Here is a 22,080-nt window from a genome sequence, read left to right on the forward strand (position 1 = left end):
GCGTCTCTGTAAGGTATGTCAGTAATTAATTTTGTAAGCCAATGCCATATGAAGGAGAGAACAGGGTGGATTCTCACATTACTGCATAGCTTCTTACTCGTTTACAGTTATTTTCTTCATAGGTGTCTAGACCTGAAGTAAGTTCCTTATACAGCTTTTGGAATGACCACAGTAGCAGGAACATTTATGAAGCTGAACTACAAGACACCTCTCATATTTCTGTTAAGTGAAAGCATGTCCTCCCAAATTCTCATTGTAAAATACAGTTAAAATAAATCAAGACAGGTAAAGAAGTTAAGACTTGAGCTCCAGGCCTGCCTTCAGTTCATCAATGGGTGTTCCTAAACTTCTGTTGTCCTGTTTGCTTTTCTACATGTAGTGAAGGACTTTCTGGATGTTGTGGGCTTTCTTTTCCCAGACACGTTTACTCCTTCTGCCTGGAAATCACACTTAGGCAAATTCTGAGGACTTCATAAATTTGTCTGGGTTTTCCGAATGTCTGATTGATAGCTGTAGGGAGCAGACACTTCTGAACTAGTTGCTGCGTGTCTGGAAACCCTGGGCCTTAGCACTGTGAACATGCACTGCAGTTAAAGAACCTGAAGCAGCCTAGCAGGAGCAGCACTGTATGTGCTGTGCTGTCCAGCCATGCATAGTTAAGAGCAAAACCCTTCAGAAACAGCAGGCTTAACCTAGACATACTGTGCAGCTACTAAGACTCCATGCAGCCATCCCCATGCTTTCATGGGGGAGCTATGCAGCTATTTGCATATAGATTATACATCCCCTGGCTCCTGCCACTGCAGCAAGTGCTGCAGCTGCTGCAAATGCACATGCTTTTTTTCTACCCAGGAAATTGTCTGCAAAAGTATGGGATTCCTACCTCTCTAGTTTGTGTCCTTAAATCCACACTCTTCCAAAGCAGCAATGGTCAGGATCCATACTTGTTTCACTTCTCCCTTTGATTCCCCCTTCCCTTCCAATGACAAGTGCTTGCAGTGTGCTTCCACAAGACACCCAGAGACAATCTCACAGTTTGCTACTGTCAGAAGTGAGAGGTAGCAGTCTGCAGTCCTTTGCCCTCTCAGCAATCCATGCTCTTGATCATCCTGCTGCTTACTCTGTGCTGCTGCTGGCATGCGTTAGCCACTTTGACCTATCAGCCTGGAAGAAAAGTAGCAGAAATGGGGATTACTTTCTCTGTAGCAGTGAGGTAAATCACCTGACTAAGTGACAGATAGAAGGTAAAAGATCAGAGGAGTATCTGAACTGCTGCAAGTGCAGCTGGGAGGCTGGGAAAGTGACTGAAAGACTTGACCTCACACTTTTGCAACAGTCACTTATTAGATCAGCTCAGCTGCCTGTGAGGCGGTAGTTTGATTTCTTTCTTATACAGACAGGACCCTACTTTGCCTCTTCTCTCCCACTTGTCATTTGTAGCTGGGTCATTCAATCCGGAGGGATTCACAGTCACACCACTGCAGAATAATCATGTTTTTTGAAGGATTATCAAGGATTTTATATGTCATGGTTTTACAGGCAATTGCACGTAAACTTCCTTTAATATGCTTCTGTGGCCTCAAACTAGTTGGGTTATTTGTTTTTCCTTGGTTATTCGTATGTTGGAGCCTAAAAGCGTTACTATCATATTCAGAAACCTCTGTGCTTTTAAATGTGCTTACTCGGGTTCTAAGATACCCTCAAAAAAACCCTTGAATCCCTTATCTTGCGCCTTTGAACTAGTGTCAAAATTGTACCTAAAGCTAAATACATCTTCCATATTGTGTGTAAACTGCTTTTAAATTAAACAGAAATTTGAGAAGCTTCTGTTGACTGCCTCAGAGAGTGTCAAGCGTATGAAATATCCCTCCCAAACACCTGGAGAATTAATAAAATATATACACATATTTTCCCCTACTCCACCTAGATTAGAGCTGAAAGAGCAGAAAATCAAAACATGGTAAAATTGTGATTATTCCATCAATATTGTTTGAGAAATGATGGAACATTTCAGGACATTAATAAAGCAGTTTAGACATCCATCTGCCACAGTAGCGGAGCACAGAAGATCAAAAGAACATTCTCATCTGCTTGACACCCACACCCAGTGTTCATTCACTAATGGCATGCTTTTAGCGTAGGTTATAACTGTACACATCGTACAACAAAGCAATGCACGAAGTACCCTATCCGTAGGGAACAGAGAGAGAAGAAAAAATCAGTGTAGTTGATGAAAGCATTCTCAGTGGCTGAGAACAGCACTAACTCTAACACTGCTATGAATTTGAAAGGGTTGGAAGAATAACCGTGCACCACCATCTTTGTTTGATTATGTTGCTCAGAATGAATCCCCCCCCCCATTAAAATAATTTCTAATAAAAGGTGTTCTAGCTTTCAGAAGGTGTGCACTCAGAGCATACACTGTGGGGGTGTGTTGAACTACCAGTACGCTCTAAAATACAGGCAAATTAGAGGTTTCGGGCTGCCCATCTGTTTTGGTGACAGAAAGTGAAGGTCAGTGTGTTTTAAACCAAATATGATTCATTTTAGGTTCCAAAGAAGAAAGATGATCCATACTTCCATGACAGAGGAAAGAGAAAAACCCATTGTGTTTCCCCTAATACTCATTCCATAGGTCTCTAACCTACAGACCTAAACATAAACTGGGAAGCAGAAAGTATTTGCATACTGGTTTTGCATTTTATTTTAGAAAATAAAGTTTCTCACCTCCAGTTTAGGAAAATCCCAGTTGTAACCAGGCTAACTGGGCAGATTCCAGATCAAATTCGTTGCTGGCATGGTGACGTTGACTTAGTGGCAGAGCCCTTTCTCTCTGAGAAAGCGAAAGTGTGTTAGCCAGTTGCTTCAGAAGCACGCAGAATAATATGCCTTCAGATTGTACACAGCTAATCCTCTTTCTACTTTGCTGACTGTAACCTGCTTAGTCTTACATGCAATGTAGTCACTGTCTTCTCATGAGCCTGATCCAAAGCCTGTTGAAGTCCGTGGAAAGAGTCCAGGTTTTTTTTCAGTAGTTTTGGAACTGTCTCTATATGAACAGCTGGTCTAGCACTGAGTCTGCTAGTTGAAAGACAAGGAAAATAAGCAGCACCAAACCACATTGGACTCAGCGCTGTATTAAATATATAAATGAAAGTAATGTGAAACTTGTAAAACCAGACTGGACAAAACACTCTGAAACATGCTGCAGGGAGCAGTCTAGTGCTAGCAGGGGAATAAGTTAGCTATTTAATGATGTCTTTTCCATAGCTTTTACTTTTCCACATATTCTGTAATGTAACAGTACTTTTTTTTTCTTCCTTAGGCAAATAGCTGCCAGACAGCAGCACTGGAATGAGAACATATGTAGTGTTTGCTTTTATCTTACATTACAAAAGAAGTATGAATACCTTGTGTTATTCCAAGTATAAAATTACAGGTGTCAAATCATTTGGTGCTTTAAGTGCTGTGCCAGAAAAGTAATCCAGTAAAAATAGCCATGTCCTGTCAAAGCTGAGCAGTTGGTATTGTTATTACAGTTCCTTACTTGCATGGCTTCAGCAGTGTAAGATGGCACAAAACAAGTGTAAGAGACCAGTAAGGAACTTGGCTGGAATTGCCCAGAGCATAGAAAGACAGGAGGATGGAAACCAAATAAACCTAAGGGCTCAAAGCGAGAATCTGCCTGGTCTGCTTTGCAGTTAGCTTGAACTTTAAAAATGCTGCTAAACAAAGGCCATTCTCGAGAGGTCCCAAAGAATTAAAGCAAAAGGTGATTTGATCTTGGTTTTGGATAAGTATGTGCTCAACCTTGTGTTCTAAAGAGCATACTATTTAAAAAGTAGAAAAATACTTATCTGGAAAGCTGAAAGAATGTTTTTCATCTCTATGTTACAGGTGAGAGTGCAAAACAGGGATTAAGCTGTCTTGTCTGGGTTAGACGGTCAGTGGCTGCATTGCCTGTGGCAGAGAACTCCTAGCTGCTCTCAAGTGCTTTACAAGGAAGGCAATCCTTACCGAGCTGAATGAGCCTGGAGGAAGAAGCTTGCTCTGGACCTGAACTGAGGCAGGAGGTACAAGAATAGGACATAGCAGAGCACAACGCAGGTTTTTGGTATGTGAATTTCTCCTCAGTAGAGCATGAAGAGCCCCACGCGCTTTGTGCAGCGCCTGGAAATTAAGTTAGTACTTTTATTGTCCATTCCACAAAAACTGGGTCTGAAGCAAATCTATTTAGTAGATTATTTCCCTAAAAGGGGCAGAAGACTCACTGCATTTAATACTTTTTCCAGGCCTTCAGAGCTGTAGTGAAACCTGGACAGAGACAGCCTAGTCTCCTGAACTGGGGACATGCTGCTTCTGTCAGTATAGATGTTAAGAAGCTTATTAAAGGACATAGCAGCTGACAAGTGAATCTTTAATCCCTGTCAAATCCCTCAAATCCCTTCAATTTATGACCAGTGTAAAGCAGTTCATGTAAAAAAGAAACTTTTTGTGGGTGTTTTCAGATGAGATGCATTTACTTGTATGGTGATCACCAGAACACATCTTACTTGTAATTTTCAGGATTAATTTTGGCTGCAAAAAAAAACATTCCTAAAGCCCCCAAGCTTTCGTCCCCTACTTCTTGAAAACCATGGGAGTCATATTCATTGTCGACACTGGTATTTTAAGTAAGTGGCATGTGGGATGTGGCAGGCTACATAGCATGACACTGAACAGCAGGCCAAATCCCAATGCTGAGAGGCTGCAATTGTGTTCAGTGGTCAGAAATGACAAAGGCGTATAGTGCACCAAAGCTTGCCTGTCCTGATGGAGGTACAAGTAAGGGGTTAACAGTCACACCTGTGAATTTATGGGAAAACTTTTTATTTGGTAGCTCTTTCTTGCTTTGCAAACCACATGCTCACGCTGAAGGTATCTCATGCTGCAGTAAGTCAGTCCAGTTTAGGTTCTTTTTTCAAACAGGTTTTGTTCTGCTTAATCTGTGAGAAGACTCCACCAAAACCAAGAACCAGCTATGAAGGACAATTTTATGTTTGTTTTTATTTTTTAATTTCTGAAAAAAAAAAACCAACACTGCAGTAGGTCTGTCAGTCAGTAGATCAAAGTCTGCATCTAGTGTACCTCGGTATGCTGTAACGTGAGCTATTTGTTCAATAGTTAGCTCTAGTTAACTAACATGACTATTCATTCTAAAATAAGCACTTTGGCAGTGTTTGCTCCCAGGCAAATACTTGTTCTGCTGAAGTTCTTTCTCAGTTCAGCTGCCTCTGATCCCCTTTGCCAGTGCTGAAGTTGTTAGCCTTTGTAGTCATGAGAGTTAATTACTACTCATTTTGTTCCTTTTCTGCATGGCCAAAAGCTTTTATGTCCTTTCCATGTTTCGGGAGTGGAACGACCAGACTGCGTTAAGGGACTGTTTCTTATGCAATATATGATTAATAGATGCCAAGAAGTGGTCTGCCACATACATACTGGCAGGTTGGTGGCTCTGCAGCTGCACTGCTAATGACATGGTTGGGCTGGTTGAGCATAGTGCATCTGACAGTGGAGACAGGCTTCAGGGTCCAGCAGGAGATCAAGGTTAGGTAAACTGGGCCACCTGGGAAGTGGTGACTAGATACGGCATCTGAGGACAGATGGGATGGATCTGCTGAGGATGGAGGAGGCTGGACATGTGGACAGTACAGCTACTAGCTGTGATACAGAGCGGTGAGTAAGGAGCAGAGGACAAAGTTAATAGCAGACTAAAGCAACTCATGGAGCAACCAGCTGTGTTCAGCACATGGCCCTTTGGTATTGGGCTGGATTTACTTAGCTTTGGGAGTGGTTGTAGTAGTAGGAGAGGAGCATATATTATTGTGTAGCTTTCATATCACTCCAAGAAAACAAGGTTTATCTCCCAGCCCAAAAGTGTTGTCGCCAGCAAAGCGGATATTCAAATACAGTGCTCCTTAGAGGTTGTGGCCTGCAGTAGCAGGAAACTTAGCAGAGACCGCATACTTTTAGCATCTCTAATCTCTGGAGTATTTTACTTGAATTATGTTGTCCCTTTTCAGCTAAAACAACCGTAGCGAAAAGCCTTTCACAGTGCGCTTATTCTCAAATGCTCTTGTTTCCAAGGGTGACTTTACTGGGGGCAGCGATGCAGTCTCAGAAAAGGGTTTTTTACGTGTCCCAGTTACAGATTTACTTCCCATGCTGCTGACAGCTTGATTTGTGAAAGAAAAAAGGACAAAATAGCAACACAAAATTCGACCCACAGCCCGTGCAAAAGGGTAAAACACAGACTTGCTGTGCTACAGAGGAAGTGTCAAACACAAACATTTCTAAGGAGGAAAGCTTCTAGTCTTCATATACATGATAAAAATCTTTTTACAGGAATAAGTCACATAACTGTAACTATTTTTAAGCTTTAAAAGTTTCCTGTTTAATACCTGTGGGATAAGTCTGTGCAGCTAGCTGGCGGCCAGTTTTAACCTTGGACCATTGAAATCTATTGACCTGTGGTTTGGTACAGAGCTGGCCATTGTGGTTTTTTTTCCTGCTTTGAAATAAGGGATATCTGGGAAACCTCTAGCACCACCACCCTCCCCCCGACCCCCCCAAAAAAATCACTATTGACTCTGAATTAGACCTGTTCTACTTAGCTGCCTAGTTTACAAAGTAACCAGATATTTTGCAGTTATTTTTGCAGATAGTTTTTTTTTTTTTGCCATGTTTGCAGATAGTTTGCAAAGTAACCAGATATTGAATATGTTGCTTAATCAAGCAGATGTCAGACCTAGAAACTCACCGTGATGCTTTTATACTGAATCTCATAGATACTAACTGGACATTAAGTGCATCTAGTTCCAGAGCTGCTGTTTCATTCTAGTTTGAGACTAAGCAGCAGTTGTGGAAAGAGGAGGCTGGAGTGTTCTGCTGTTGAGCAAACAATTGTATTTTTAAAGCAAAGTCTTATGGCAATGCACTGTAGGGCTCATGATTCATAAAGCCAGCCGAGTGCTGAAGGAGGCTGTGTCTTGATTTGCAGCTTATAAAACCAGGAGTTTGCTAATAAATGCATTGTTCAGAATTACAGCCCAGCGCATTCTTAAAAGTGGAGTTCATGGCTTTGTCCTGAACAGTAGCCTCCTATGATTACTACATACTGTGCTTTTATGATAGGTGAGGCAGCTTCCTCCTGGCCACTTAGTTATGTCACCATTAAATGGAATAAAAGAATTGGGATGACCCAGTCTAAAAGGGGTAAAGCAAACAGCAGAGCACTGCCATTGATGAAACAAACTTGCTGTAAGCACATTCTCTAGTTAGTCTGAGTCATCAGTCTTCCAATATATTTATTCTTTTCTTCCTCCTCCATCTTTCCCTAAGCTCTATTACAAAGCAGTGCTTTGACTAGAAGCTGGGGTGCATCACGGGGGGGGGGGGGAACGGGACTCCCAAGAGCTGTCAGGGTTGGGGGCTGTAAGGAGGGAGGGAACGGGACTCCCAAGAGCTGTCAGGGTTGGGGGCTGTAAGGAGGGACTGAACCGAGGCACTGAGAAAGACGAGCAGAGCCCATGTTGCAAGAACATGCTTGAGTCAAGTGTTGCCTCTTAAGGAGGGCTCTGGAAGGACATACCCAACCATAGTTAAGCCATGCATTAGTTTGGCAACTCCCTTGGTGCCTGTTCCCTCTACTGCCTGTTCTACCTCCCATCCCTGGAGTTGCCCCTGTTGCTACCTCCTGATGCAGGCTGTGGTCTTAGGGAGTCCCAGGCTGGGGGTTCCTTTTCTTGTCAACTTTCTATCCTTAGTACTGGGATTTTCTTTTTTAGATCTGGGAAAAAAAAGTATTGCCTGGTTATGAAATGGAATGAGTCAAATATACCTTTAAATCGCTTCATGAATTTCTGGCAAGATAATCTAAGGTTTGCAGGGGTGGATCAAAGTGAAGTGTGGTGAGTAGTGAGCATCCACAGTAACCAAACTGAATATGGGCACCCAAGTGGTTATAGTTTAAAATTAAGTGATACAGGTGAGCAAATGTATTTTGGTAAGGATTAAGAGAGACATAAACTGATTTTCCAGAAATACTAAACTGGGAAGTGTTGCTTAGTTGTTCATAGTGCACTATTTTTCCTAAAGTCAGCCAGATGTACAGTTTTGAGGATGTACTTCTAGCACATGCTGAGCTCAGGAGTTTTCCTTCACCAATTTAATTCCCATATCAGAAGTGTCAGGTATGTTTTCTTCTGTTAACATGTCTGTATATGCACGTGTGTTTGCGCATGTATCCGTGTGTGTGTATCCCATTATTAATGATGTGCATTAGCTGCAGGCATCAGGGATGAAATGGACTGTAAAAATTCTGTGCCATCTGCCCAAACAGCACACTGGCTTCAAAAAGAATACTCAGATGTTTGTAACTGCTAGACTGGATGATGATGTTGAAATCTCTGTGTGAGGGGAAAAAACTGATTTCTGAACTGGTAAACTTCTTTGAAAATCCAAAGTTTTTGCTGTCTTTCAAATGCAGGATTCCAGTTTTCTGCTTTGTTAGAACAGCAGGTAGATTGAGCAGAAGAAAGTTAATGGTCTGACAGAATGTTTTGATACATTCAAGAGAGGCTTTCTCACCCCTCCATGCAAGAGAGCTGCTTTCCAGCATGGGCTGAGGCTGCAGCAAGCCCAGTTTCAGTGGCAGCAGCTTTGTCACTGCTTTTGCTCTTCCACAAGAAACAGCAGCACCAGGGTCAGTGTTAGGTGGCAGATTTGTAGGTGAAAGAATACAAATTTCATTACAGTATTGGTTTTGCTGTTAGTCAAGTTCAGCCAATTGCATTTATGTTGAGCAACACCCCAAGCCTGCTGGAGCCAGTGGGAGTTTTGCCATCAGCTTCCCTAGAGGGTAGGATTTTGCTCATTGTTTAAATTAGCTGCATCTTCACAGGAGCATATGGGAGCAAAAGCAAAGCTTTTGTATCGAAGGAGTCAGTAAGCAGCTTTATGCATTTACTCTGTGACACAGGTAAAAGCTGAGACAGCAAAACCCATCTGCTAGACCTTCAACACATCTCTGTAAAACCCATGTTAGAGTCAGAGCATTCTTTCCTATTTTATTTATGGCTCTGGCTGCCTGAACGAGTGCATCTGGAGCTCAGATGCCTTATGCCTGAACAGTAAATTAGTTAACTTGAAAAATTGCACATGGATCTTTGCTGTGGAAATACCAGGCTCTGTAGTTGAGGTGCTTTTGTGTGTGCATATGTTTTTTATGTTAAAAAGCTATTGAACTTTAGGCATAAACACTGTTCTCTGTCTCTTTTTTCCCCCTCCCTCTTTTGTTACAGACCGTGGACTAGCATTGAATATTCAGGGAGAGCTCCCCAGAGAGATTAGGGACATGGACAGATTTTAAACAGGACCTTAATGCATGGACACGAAAAGACAAACGTTCTAGTGGGGATACTAATGCAAATGCCCTTCCTTGGGGTCAAAATGCATTAAACAGCTGCTTGAATGCTAAAGATGCTATTAAAATCAATACAGACCGGAAATCATAGAATTTCTAAGTAGAGATCTTGCTCAGTGTAGTAGCTAAAGAGTATAAGGACTTCACTGGCCCCCTTTGTTATAAAGTACACAACACTATCAAGTAGCGGTGCTAGAGAGAAGCACAGCTATGAATCCCTTTTTGCAGGGCTCAGAATCCCAGGTCCTGTTGAAACTTAGTTCATACAGGAGTATGTCCTTCCTGAAAAGCTATGGGAAGTGAGACTTAACAGCAGTAGGAGTCAGATGCCTTGACATGTGTAAACTGATGTTATCAGTTACTTTGATTACACCTTTGTGGAAGATAGGCTATTGCTATTTTTAATAAATCTAACTGAAAGAAATGCAGTGAAGCCACTGCACGAACAAGCAGTGACAGTACATGTATTTGGGCCAGCTATGCAGCAACTAAACTCAAATGGAGTCCAACTGTAAAAACTGACTGCCTAAATGGGTCAGCATCTGAAATTGAATTGCATCATAGCAACACAGCAGTATCAAAGCCACAGTGCACTTTAATGGCCACACGGCTGGTATTTATCATTAAGCTATGGGCATATTAAAGGAAGGCTTGACAGATTTAAACTACATGTAATCAAAACATATTTCATTAGGTGCTGCATCCTTGTAACTGCAGCAGGCATTTGACAGCTTCAAACTCCACATTTCTTAAGCTTGGGGAAGAACATGTTCAGTGAGGAGCCCTGTAGCTTTGCACTCTGCAGCCTGCAACTTACCATTGCAGCCTGCCTCTTTTGTCCCATAGCTCTTCCTTTTGGTTTCTCTGCTTTCTACCAATTCAGATATTTGGTTGCAACCTCACAGCTTTTCCTGGTCTGCCATTCCTGACTGTGCTCTTTAAACCATTCCTTGGAGACCTCTTCTCTGCACTAAAAGTTGCTCCCAAGTTTATTACTCTGCGAGCTGGTTTTGAGGCTATGTTGGGTGCATCCTGTTTGCAACTTGGAAGACAGTGGTTGGGTCCAACTCTGGAGCTGTAAGAAATAGGTAGAACTGCAGCTGCTGTCCTCAGGATATATAATTTGGGATTGTTTCAGAATGAAGTGGCCTCTCTAACCTTAGCTTTGCTGGTGGTAATGCCTGTGGTATAACCATGCTCGACAGTTTGTGGTTTGGATTGTGGTTAAGGAGGACAATTCCATTTAAGAACACAACTGCCATTGATATAGCAAGACTTCATGATGTCTGTGTTCACACATGGCCTTTAAATCTAATTGGACGGCAAGACCAGTCAGACCCCTCTTCACAGGCTAGGCCTTGCTGAAATTGATACTCTGTGAGCCTTGAAGTGGTACCACTGGTGTTAACCAGTGTGCCCTTGATTGTTCCTGCTCTTCCTCCCTGGCCTAGAACGCACACATCCATTAAGGTGAGCACCACTGTCTTGTCTCTACTTCTCCCATGTTTCTCAGAAGTGCTTGACAAAGAGGAAATGTTAAAGGGAGGGAGCATTTTCCTGAGCTTGCAGCACGTACCTTTTCACGGAAGGTGGGATGCACTGCAGAGCCGTCTTGGATCCTCCTGCTGCCACCACCTTATTGGAGGTTCTCCCCCTCAGTGATGTGCGACATGATGGTGGATTAGAAAGAGGGCATTAAAAACAAAAAAGCAGGATTGGGGAATGAAAGGAAGACACTTCCCTTCGTGCTCTTCCATCCCAGAGAAAGGTGAATGATGCTTGTGTCCAGAAGGTGGCACCGGCAGCCCGAGCCTGTCGGCAGTTCTTTCCCTGCCCTCCCGGCCGGCCGGGGCCCGGCCCGGCCCCAGCCAGACGGGCACCGTCGCCCCGGCTGGAAGCTGCTGCGCTAATCTGAGCACTCAGCCTTCTTAAAGGCTCTCGGCACTTTAAACCTACAGCCAAGCCTGTGCTCACCTTGCCTGGCTACAGCACAGGGGTGACCGGCATAGGGGATACACCAATAATCAGATGTGTGACTGTGATCTTGTGACTTAAATAAGCAGCTGAGCCGGGGAGGAGCAGAAGCTTTTAGCAGCGGGATCTTTACCTCCCCAGTACAAAATTAGGTTTGCTGTTGAAGAGGAGGAAAGCCCATTTGAGGTCACTATTCAGGGTTTAGGGTTTTTTTTAAGGGTGTCTTGCAGCAGCTGCTATTGCAGCGTGGGCACTGCTGCTGTTAGATGTGCATTTACTACTGGTGCAAGCAGCTAAGTTATCACAAGCACTGGCAAGCATCTCAGGTGACCCAACTGTGAATACTCAAAGACAGTATCATGCTTTACCTTCTCCGTTTTGGGGGATTCTCTGTGACTGTGGAAGGTAGATGTGGAGCAGAGTTTTGGCCCTGTGATCTGAGGTTTTTCAGACAAAAGTGTAGGGTGAGGAGACACTTTGGTGCTGGAGAGCCCCTGGGCAGTAAAACAGTTTTGTTGCAAAGAAGAATGGGTCAAATTTTCAAAGCAAGCTTTTATGCAAGAGCAATTCTGGCTTTTGTGTTTCCTTTCTTAGGCTGGAAGATAGCTTTCTTAATTTAGACAATGGTTTTCCTGACCTCAGAAACCACAGGGATCAGTGCTGGGTTTTGGGGATATCCTGCTCTCCATGTTGGCCAGTCTGTCCCCATTTTCCTTGACTAGTATTACTGATTTTGGTTACAAATTAAAACAATACTTCCCCCCCCCCCCTTGTCTTCACCCCATCTCCTCTCAACAGGAGCCAAACCCTGGCTCCTGTACCTGCCATGCAGAGCCAGCTGCTGCAGTAGGAAGAAGGCAGGCACTAGGCCAGCTGCTGGCTGTGGCACTGCTGCCAGTCCTCATCCTCCAGTCACTGCCTTCTGCTCCCCCTGTGGCAGCACTTCAGTCCTGAGCAGTAGCAGGCAGGAGGAGACACTCGAGGGAAAGCCTGCTGATCATGTCGATCGCTTCTGCGAAAACGAAACCAACAAGACAATATCCAAAATAACCCCCAAACCTCTCTTATGTGCTGGTTCTTAGGCTCTGCTGGTTTGCATCTAGCAGCATGAAATTGAAAAATTGGAATAAACTGGGCACAGCGTGTTTACTGTGTCCCTTTAGTTTAACAGTGTCCTGAAAGGACCCTTGTTCTTTAGAGCTATCCACTGAGCAACTAAAAGTAACTGTTTTTAAAATACAGCTGCTTAAATCCATCTAGATTTTGAAAAGGTTTTAAAGGAAGAAGCATGTAGGTTGAAAATAAGAAGTAGAGAAGAAATTATTCCACGTTGTGCAGCTAACTGTGTTGGAACAGCCTGCTTTTTCCCAGGTGCTTATCTGCTGTTGGTGACTCTTGGCACTACACATATTCAGGAAGGCAGAACATGCATCAGGACAAGAGGGCTGCATACAGAGAAAAAAAATGTGACCTTGCAACAGCCTCAGATGTTGCTTTTCCTTCTTAGTGCTGCCTGTGTCCTTTGTTTCTTATACAGTCCCCTTACTAGACAATGCTGGGGGCTGAGCCTCTCAGGTTTTTTCCTTTCTTTTTATGTTGTTGGCTTACACTACTTCTGATAGCTTCTTTATCACCTACTCCCTGCAAGGCAAACTGCAGGGTTGCTTCCCTTCTGTAGCAGCTGTGCTGAAGAACTGCTGATGAGGAACAAAATGGGAGCTACTGAGCAATCATTTGGAGACTGGCTATTAAAAACAAAAAGCCAGCTAATTAGAGCTTAGAGGAAGAGGCAACACTTTGTGCAGAAACACCAGAAGGTAGGCCCTCCAAATCCCATACACTCCCTGTAAATAACTATAATTAACCCCACACTATTCAATTTATTAATTAAAATTTAATTAATATTTTCTATGCCTGACAATCATCTTAGAGGCAGGCAGGGAAACACAGTGGCAGCTGGGCTACCATAGAGCAGCAGTGACATTCAAGAGGGCAGAGGCACCGGAGACTTGTCTCAGTCTCCCGGTCATACCTGCAATAAAACAGAACTGAAACTGGTCACTGGATTGCTGGATGGGAGATAGTGCATGCCCCAGTGTTCTCCTTCATGCTTCCAGGCAGCACCCTACAAATGCAGCGCCCACCTGGGTTATTTATAAGTGTGAAAGAAAGAAAGAATGAGAAAATGAAGTCATTATTTATTTGACCATACCAACTGAGGGCTGCTAGACAGCACTGTGTTTCACTTGGGTGTGATGTTCTGCTTGGTGCTTTGAGTAGAGGTGGTCTCAGCAGAGACACCTCTCCTGAACTTCATGGGCCCCATCAAAATAGAACATTTATTGCTTAAAAATGCTGTGTCTGTACTAGTAGCTTAGTGCACTCCTGTTTTGCTCCAGGGATGGGTTTCCTGGTCACTCATATTCCCCATGGTCAGTATGTCAGATGTCTGTCAGTGTCTGAGCTCTCTTCTGGAACAAATCTGTTGGTATCCCCAAGGGCAAACCTAAGTGTCACCAGCTGTGTAGTTCATACCAGGGTTTGCTCCAGACAGACAGGATAGATGTGGAAGGCACCAAATGTATCATTTTCAACAAGGACAGTGCTTCCAAGTTATTCCAGGTTAGGTAATAGCATAATTTATACTCTCACCCATCTTTTTCCTAGAGCACACAATATTTTCTCCTGGCATTGTAGTACTCTTGATGCAGCACTGCTCTGCTGCCCACAGCATACACCTGTTAGTGTTCTCCATACTTTGAACTGAAAATAATGACTGCTGAAGAGGAGACAAGAGCAGAGCACTGTGCAGCATGGCTGCAGCAGCCCACTCAGAAGAGAGCAAACTCTTGACAGTGTGACCATGAGTTGATCTGCAAAAATTGGCATGTGGGCAAGGCCTGGTGAAAATGGCCATGAGGTAAAGAAGGTCTTTTATTCCCCATTTAACAGAAGGGTGCAGACTGACTCAGCAAGAGAGCATCCTCAGAGCATGTTGAAACCAGATCTCCCAGGTCACAGGGAAGCAGTTCTCAGTACAGAACTGTTAGATAGAAGCAAGTGGGGAGAGGAGATGGGACACAAGTACTGTCATCACCACCATCTTCTTGTCTTCTCTCTGCTCCTGTGGATGAAACATGATGGGTTAGGCAGGTTTTGGATACACCTAGTGGATCAGGCCCTTCTGGTAGTAAAGTGGCATGCCATTTCTCAATCCTGGAGAGGCAGGCACCAAGCTGTTTAGTGCTGTGAGGTCAGAAGTGCTTCTGAGCACACCCAGAAGCTGGACTGAAGATTCCAGGTGAACGTCAGCATTAGAAGAATGTCACATTATGGAGTCTCTTTGGCCTCTGGGCTTTGGTGAACAACTGCAGCTTCAGGACCATCACACACGAAACCAGCCTCAGACCCACCAGACCATGAATTACATCTCCCATAAGTGTGTTGGCATGGCCAACACTGAGGGGGTGATGAGGGGCTAGAATGAACTAATTCTCTACTCCTGTGGGAAAAGAAGTGCCTCTGATACCCTGCAAAGGTGCTCACACAGGGCTGTCCCCAGTCTGACAGCAGCAAGGCCAGAAGGGTGGAGATGAAGATGCCATTGCTAGTGCAATGGTTCCATTGGCTTCAGGCTGGGACACCCAGTACAACAGTGTTGAGTCACAGCAGCATTTAATCTTGTGTTGCCACAGGTGGTGAGGCATGTCCAGTCATTGTTATATTGTTGGTAATTCCAGGTAGATTTCAGGAGAACTGAGAGAGATGGAGATAGATACTGAGAATCATTGCAGCCTTCATCCCAAAATGAAACTCCAGATGAGCACAGTAACTGTCCAACTATTGCATCTATTGCCTGACTTTGCATCCATCAATTAGCGTGTTCTTACTTTCTCTCTTCCAATCTAGTACCTGATTTTAACTGAATTTTCAGAAATACACTTCCTGCACCTCTCCATAACTCACCAGCTTCTCTGACTTCTACAAAAAGAAAAGCAGAGGGAATAAAAAACAAACCCCAGGCAAATCACTGCTGAGTTTTGAATTCGGCATTCAGAACAACAAATACATCCAAGCGATTTTTGCTTTACTGTTAGTCATTTGTACTAACCTGCAATTAAAAGGCTCAGCATTTGTTCTCATCTCTTTGTGAAATTACATTTTCCACTTCCTAGGCCCTGGCCTCAGGCAGTGGATTTTTGAAGCATTCATGCCTTGGTAATTAATGTTTAAAGATGAATGTTGCAACTTTTAACAGTGTGTCGCTGAGTAAATACCCAGCAATGCCAGGGACCAAAAAAGAACACAAAAAATACAAGGCTTTTACTGGAAGCTGCAGGTTTTGTGGACATTATCCTTCGAGCTCCCAGCTGCAGTGCATTTGATTAACCCTTCCTCAATGCCTGGGGATGTGGGAGACTGCCATGCTTCAAAAAAAAGGCAGAAGAAAATAAATACCACATCTAGTCTGTCAGTTCTTTATACCACTGACTCATCACCCCCTAAAGCTTGCTGGGAAGGGTTAGCTCATACAGAGAGGGAGGAGACAAATCTTTGACAAGTGATCTGTATATGTAACACCACCAGTACCATTTTTGGTTTTGCTAAAGGCTAGGAGGACAAGGGATGGAGTGGAGAAGGAAGGGGTAAAAATGGAAGATGGGGGAGCAAGTATGGTCAGAAGTTCCTTTCCTATTTCATGTTCCTTCATTTGTCCTGAGTCTGCCTTTTCTTTGTAGAAGCTATAGCTTCCAGTCTGTTACTAACCAGGTTGGTTGTACGTGTGATAGCAGCCCATCCAATGCAGGGCTTCTGTATATGATGCCAAGTGCTCCTCAATACCATTATCTGAATCTATCACTGCAGCATTTTTGGATGCTTTAGAAATTAAGTTACTGTGTCATCCCTTTCTAACAGAAATCCCTAGCAACTGAAAAGGCAAGTGGGAAAATCAGCAACCTTGGCATTTCAGGAAGGGAAAAGGGTGGTCTGGATTGAGGTTGCCTCCTTTCTTTGGCATCTGACTTGGCATTGCAGTCCTGATTCAGACCTTTTGGAAGACACACCTCATGTCTAACATTTCCCAATCGGTTGGAACAAGGCAGCTGTCTCTTCACCAGAGCCTCCTAAGACAGGAGAAGTGGGAAAGTACTCACATAGTCTTGTGGGTGGTTTCTGTCAAAAAGGGCACTTTACCATGGGAGGAGTCTGGCCATACCAGGGACCCCACACTGCATCCATTAGTTTGGTATGTTCCCTTTCAATCTGATCTCTTAGTACTGTTTCTCATTCACCATAGCCTTTCCCTGGTCAGGCAGAGGCTAGTGACATAATTATAGAATGGTTTGGGGTGGAAGTTCAAATGGATTAGCTTAAAGCTCATCCATTTCCAACCACTGCCACAGGCAGGGACATCTTCCACTAGAGCAGGTTGCTCCAAGCCCCATCCAACCTGGCTTTGAACACTGTCAGGGATGGGGCAGCCACAGCTTCTCTGGGCACCCTGTGCCAGCGCCTCAGCACCCTCACAGGGAAGAATTTTTTCCTTATCAGATCAACTGGAACATGTAAAGAATACTACCATGGGCTAGTTCCCCCCGCTTCTTTTCTACCCTCCAGAAAAGAGAAGGAAATTCCCAATCCAACACACAACTGGCAGGTTGGCAAAACAAGTTTGAAGCAGGTGCTTTGGGCTTTGTTACTCTTTCATGTTCTTTCTGCTCAGAAGAAACCAACACCCAAAGAGCTCCTGGAAGAGCTCCATGTCTCTGATTCTGCAATTAAGTGTGAAAACGGAACCTCCCAAATAATCTTGCCTTTCTGGAAGTTAAGTTCAGGCTTTAAGAAAGATTAGTGAGAGAAACATTCAGCACTAGTCATACTCATTTGGGTAACAGGCAAGTTTCTGCCTGTGCTCACTTCTAGTATTCATTATGAGTGTGTATTAGTGACTTCCTAAGCAGTAATCCCAGCTGAATAGTAAATGAAGTAGTGCCTTCTGCTGTAATAATTTCCTGTTCTTTTAGCATTGTTTATGTACCATCAACAGCATGCTGATACATTAACGGGGTACCCAGTGCTTGACTATTTCATTACCTTTTGCTTTATTTATCTCCCCAGATTGCTGGGAATCCTAAAAGGATTAAGATGATTTTTAGATGATTTCGGTGCTGAAGTACAGTGGGTTTGAATTCCTTTGTTTGGTTGGTTTTCTTGGCTCCTTTAAAAGTTTTCCAGTAAAGATGAAGACCTATTTGTACTAAATTTAGGCCTGCTCAAAATAGTTTGCTTTTGTTTATTCTAATGATTTTTTCACAGATCCCTTAAAAACCAGAGGTCCAGAGAACACTACTGCAGGCTGCTTCAGTTACACTTTGTGTTAAACATGACACAGATCAGATCGTTCAGCATTTCGCTAAATGGAAGCATTACCAAGTACCATGGAATGGAAAATGCTTTGGGAGTAAAAGCACTGTGTTTTTCCAGAAATGCTTAATCTTAAACAGATCATTCAAATGGAGTGTAATAAACACTCTACTGCAGCTAATGAAAAGATTTTGTTCAACCTCAGTGGGCCCTCAACAGGCAGAGATAATACGCTTACCCTTGCTAACAGCATTCATTTAGCTGTGTTTCCTTTCCTACAGTGGGAATTAGATTTCCTTCTCCATTGTTTGTACAGAAAGACTCAGACTCAAGAAGATCATGTAAGAGCCACTGTGTTTAGAAAAAGGAGCTGCATTTGAATAGAAGATACCCCCAACTTCAGCCATTTAGCTTTAGTCAAAAGAAGCACAGAATCGTAGAATCATAGAATAGTTAGGGTTGGAAAGGACCTCAAGATCATCTAGTTCCAAGCCCCCTGCCATGGGCAGGGACACCATCCTCACCATGCTTTTGAGATGATGCCCTACAAGGGACCATACCAGTCAACTACTGCACTACTTGCCTTGCTGTAGTGAGGGACTGTGAGACAGCCCTCATAAACAAGCAGCAAGCAAGCACCTCACATGCCAGCTCACACACATGTGCATGTGTTCACTGGTGAGCATGTATGTTAAGCCATTCAAGTTTAAGTACCTCTGGCTGGAAATGTTTAGCTTTTTTTTTTTCCTAGCCTTCATTCCCAGCTTATTCCAAATCCTAACCCCAAACTTAATGTACTTCATTCTTACATTACCTGCTTTGAAGTCTATGGACCTGAACTGGGCAGGCTCCCACCACCTTCGGTTGTCTCTGGACCAGACTTCGGCTGGTACATTTTATCTAGAGGACACTTTGAAAGACCTATAACTGTTGATTTCCAAGGTCATTTTATAAGGACCAGAACTCACAAAGAAGCAAGCAGAGGCACAGAGCAATTTGATCAGGGGCACAGTCACCTAAGTATCAGAGCTGAGGGTAAAATTTAGGGATCTGGCTTACTACTTGCACCAAAGCATAATTTGCCATCTTTGGGGTTTGTTTTGTCTTTTGCTCTTTTTCATCCTTATTTCTTCACTGTTAGAATTAAAATGACCAAGGTCATTTATACCCCTAATTCCTTTTCTTGTCCTGAAACCATCAATGAATGCTTTCTCTAAAGGTGCCACATGCTACAGTTTTCTCTCAGAGAGCATGGGATAGGGAGAAGAAAGCTTCATTAGTGACCCTTTTGCTATGTAACCTTTCCTTAAAATGCCAGCAACTGAGCTTCCACAGAGAGAACAGCAAATATTGAAAGAGGAATGTGAAGGGCATTATGAAAGAAGAAAGCAAGAAAAGGGATCTGCTCAGACAAGTTTCTCAGGAAAGGTGATGTAATATGTACTGTAGAAAATCCTAGCAGTTGACATAACTTACTCTCTTTCTAAGTAGCTGTGGCTGCCAGCAGGCTGGGAGAAACAAAACATACGGCTGGGAATACAGCTGAGCAGACTGTTTTGTCCAGAAGAAATATAGTAGGTGTAAACCTTGTTTTCAAAAGATGTCATTGAAGTGTAATTGAAAAGTGTCCTATTAATTAAAGCTGAGCAACCAATGGATGAAGTCTCATCTCCTGGGACAGTTCATGGGGATACTGTAACATTAACTGCTGCGTGCTGGGAGCACTCAAGGGGCTGCTGTTTGGATGCCATGGTGCATGGTTCCATCACAAGCATACAGACCTGTTCCCAGAGTTTTGCCAATGTTTAACAAGTATGTAAACAGCTGTCTTGAAAGTTGTCTGTCTATTGACTGACTTGCACCTAGTTCAGCCTGTTTTCTGATGGAAATTACTGTTCTTGGCATGCATTTTGTGTGTGTGTCTGCATCCGTGTCTTAACAGTTTGAGATCCTCCTTCCCTGTTACAGCAGACCTGACAGAGAGGCACAGGCTCTTTGAGACATTGAAGATATTAGATGTTTGTGGAAGAAGGTGACTGGGTCTTCTCTGCAGGGTAGAGGCTACAGGGACCTGTGCTCTCAGTTGGCCTTGGAGACTCCAAGAGGTCCAAATCTGGAGGATCCCAGATTTTCTTACTCTGCTTCTCACAGAGCTTATTAGTTTAAAAATCTTGGCTGAAGCCTGAAATGTTTCATCTTTAAAAACATTAGCTTCTCTACTTTGTTCCACCTGGTACATTACAGAGCTCCTATGTGCAGAGACTGATAAACAAAAGTACCATGAAGCATGAATGTATCCCCCTAGGTGGGCTAGTGCATAAAAATTGGGTAAACTGATAAACAGAAAGTCCCAACCCATGGACCGTTGTGGATTTATTAATCATTGCCAACAGAGGAAGAGCTGTATAGGAGGAATGTCTTTTATGGAAATTGTATTTAGTTGTAGGACTGAAATACATGGTCTGTTACTTCTTAATAACTACTGCTAGCACTGTTCAGACAGCCAACAGGCATGGTTTAATGAAAAGAATGCGTGGTTGTTTTAATAAGGTTTTTGTGAATAATGATGGGCAAAGCTGCAGGAGATCCCTGATGTTTCTGATGGGACTACTGTCCTGTCAAAGTGTCATGTGCTACCTTCTTGCTTTACTGTATATTGGTTACAAGGCAATCACGACCACTGACAGTACTAGATGTTTTGTCGCAGTGGGAGTAGAGGCACTCTGTTGAATCTTTAGGAATGTCTGAATATTCTTCCTCTGCCTCTGCTCCTTTGCATTTTCCCTTTTATTCTAGGTGAAGTCTGGATAAGAGCTGTCAGGAGACCTTTTTAGGTGGCTTGAGGCTACCAGGTGATATCAGGAGACCTTTTTAGGTGGCTTGAGGCGACCAGGTGATACTGATACTGAACCACAGTTTTAGAGGAGTGGCACCAAAAAGCCTGTTGTTATGCTGAGTGTTTACGGGACTTCCTCAGCTGCCAAAAATCAAGCCATAGATATTGAGCTCCATTACCGCACTGACACGGTAAGTCAGGCCTCAGAAGCCTGCATCCATTGCATAATTGAGTTCAGAATTGTAAGAGTCACCAGCCTGTCATCAACTGTTTTAAACCAAGCCAAAGGAAAGATCACTAGAACACAGTGCTATGTAGCTGACATTCACATTGCCAGATCTCTCCCTGTTGTACTAAACCTACAATAAATGTGTTCTTGTTAGTATACCATAGCACTGTGCTGATGCTGGGTTGCGTTTCAAGAACTCCCTCAGTTACAGCAGTGCTAAGGCCAGAAACCTGTAGTGGATCCTTGGAACTGCCCTGCCCACTGCCAGAACCCATCTTGTTTCTTGGCCATGACAAAAGCTCAAGATTTCTTTGTGCAACTTAAGTTCACATCCTAAGCTGGAAAGTGCAGAAGACATCTCCTAAGTTGGCCAGTTACTTAAGCAAAGTGGCAGTCTACTTTTTTCACCGGGGCAGAAAAACAAGGATCAGAAAGCAGTGTTACCAAAGTGAAAACTCTCTCCCCATATACACTACCACTAAAGGTTACTGTAGCCCTAAAGAGACAGTAACCTTTCAAAAAGCTGCTATCCAGGATGTAGTATCTGTTACATATTCTTTGAGGTTACTGTATCCCTAAGATAAAGCAACATTTCAAAAAGCTAATCTTGGTTTTTCCTTGCAGTTTGCTGAGCTCTGTTTAAGAGAAAGTTTCCCCCGACTAAAACCTCAGTGGCTAGAGAAATAGGCAAGAAAGGGCAGTATAACCAACTGCTCCTTTAGCATAGAGATAAAAACCATCCAGTTGCTCCCATTGTCCTTCGGGCCAGCATTTGATAGTGCAAGACTTTGTACTGCTGCTCCCAGTAACTCCTTTCTGGTGTCACAGTCACATATAGCCCTTTCCCATTCCAACATAACCCCCATACATACTCTTCTTTATACTTCTTTATAAAAGTCCATTGGTGGCATGAAAAGCTTGTATCAGAAACAAAACTATTTAAATTTCTCATGTTTTCTTATGTTTCTTCTTTTTGGGGGGCATCTGAGTACAGTTGCTGAAAGCCTGGGGACATCTGCTGATCTCATTGAGATTTCTTCCCCTCCCCATCCCTAAACCAGGTGGCATTTTTAGCTTCAAATTTTATAGCAGAGAGCACGTTAAACATCACGTCTGAGAGAAACGGGAAACAACATGATAGGGTTGCAGTTTTAGGTGTTGCAAACAGCCCGATTCTCTCTATCAAAAATCAACCACATTTTTTGCTTTAAA

The 22,080-nt window shown here is 43.3% G+C and overlaps 2 protein-coding genes and 1 long non-coding RNA gene across 7 annotated transcripts in view; 1 reads left to right on the forward strand and 2 right to left on the reverse strand.

Annotated features, from left to right (window-relative positions):
• Positions 1-2,750, reverse strand: part of BLVRA (biliverdin reductase A) — a 46,271-nt gene extending 43,521 nt beyond the window's left edge. The window contains exon 1 of the mRNA XM_062625394.1: positions 2,728-2,750. The gene's annotated coding sequence lies outside the window, so the exon portion shown is untranslated. The remainder of the gene's footprint in view (positions 1-2,727) is intronic.
• The window catches only part of LOC134167109 (cytochrome c oxidase assembly factor 1 homolog), a 51,952-nt gene that overhangs the window by 6,896 nt on the left and 22,976 nt on the right, over positions 1-22,080 (forward strand). The window contains exon 1 of one of the 5 annotated variants that reach the window (XM_062625409.1): positions 4,011-4,073. The exons of 2 other annotated variants lie outside the window; for them this stretch is intronic. In XM_062625409.1, coding sequence (XP_062481393.1) covers positions 4,026-4,073 — 48 coding nt within the window. In that variant the 5' untranslated portion in view covers positions 4,011-4,025. Of the gene's footprint in view, positions 1-4,010; positions 4,074-4,093; positions 4,115-20,695; positions 20,831-22,080 lie in introns of those variants that run through there. 2 more of the 5 variants (XM_062625413.1, XM_062625415.1) reach the window with 2 other exon arrangements.
• LOC134167117 (uncharacterized) lies at positions 13,622-15,642 on the reverse strand. Its single transcript, XR_009966082.1, has 2 exons — positions 15,549-15,642; positions 13,622-15,418 (listed from the first exon to the last, which is right to left on the reverse strand). It is a non-coding gene; the product is annotated as an uncharacterized LOC134167117 (long non-coding RNA).

This window comes from Pezoporus occidentalis, unplaced genomic scaffold (genome assembly GCF_034315485.1).
Source record: "Pezoporus occidentalis ecotype Australia unplaced genomic scaffold, CSIRO_AGI_Poc_V1 ctg28, whole genome shotgun sequence".
NCBI lineage: Eukaryota > Metazoa > Chordata > Aves > Psittaciformes > Psittacidae > Pezoporus > Pezoporus occidentalis.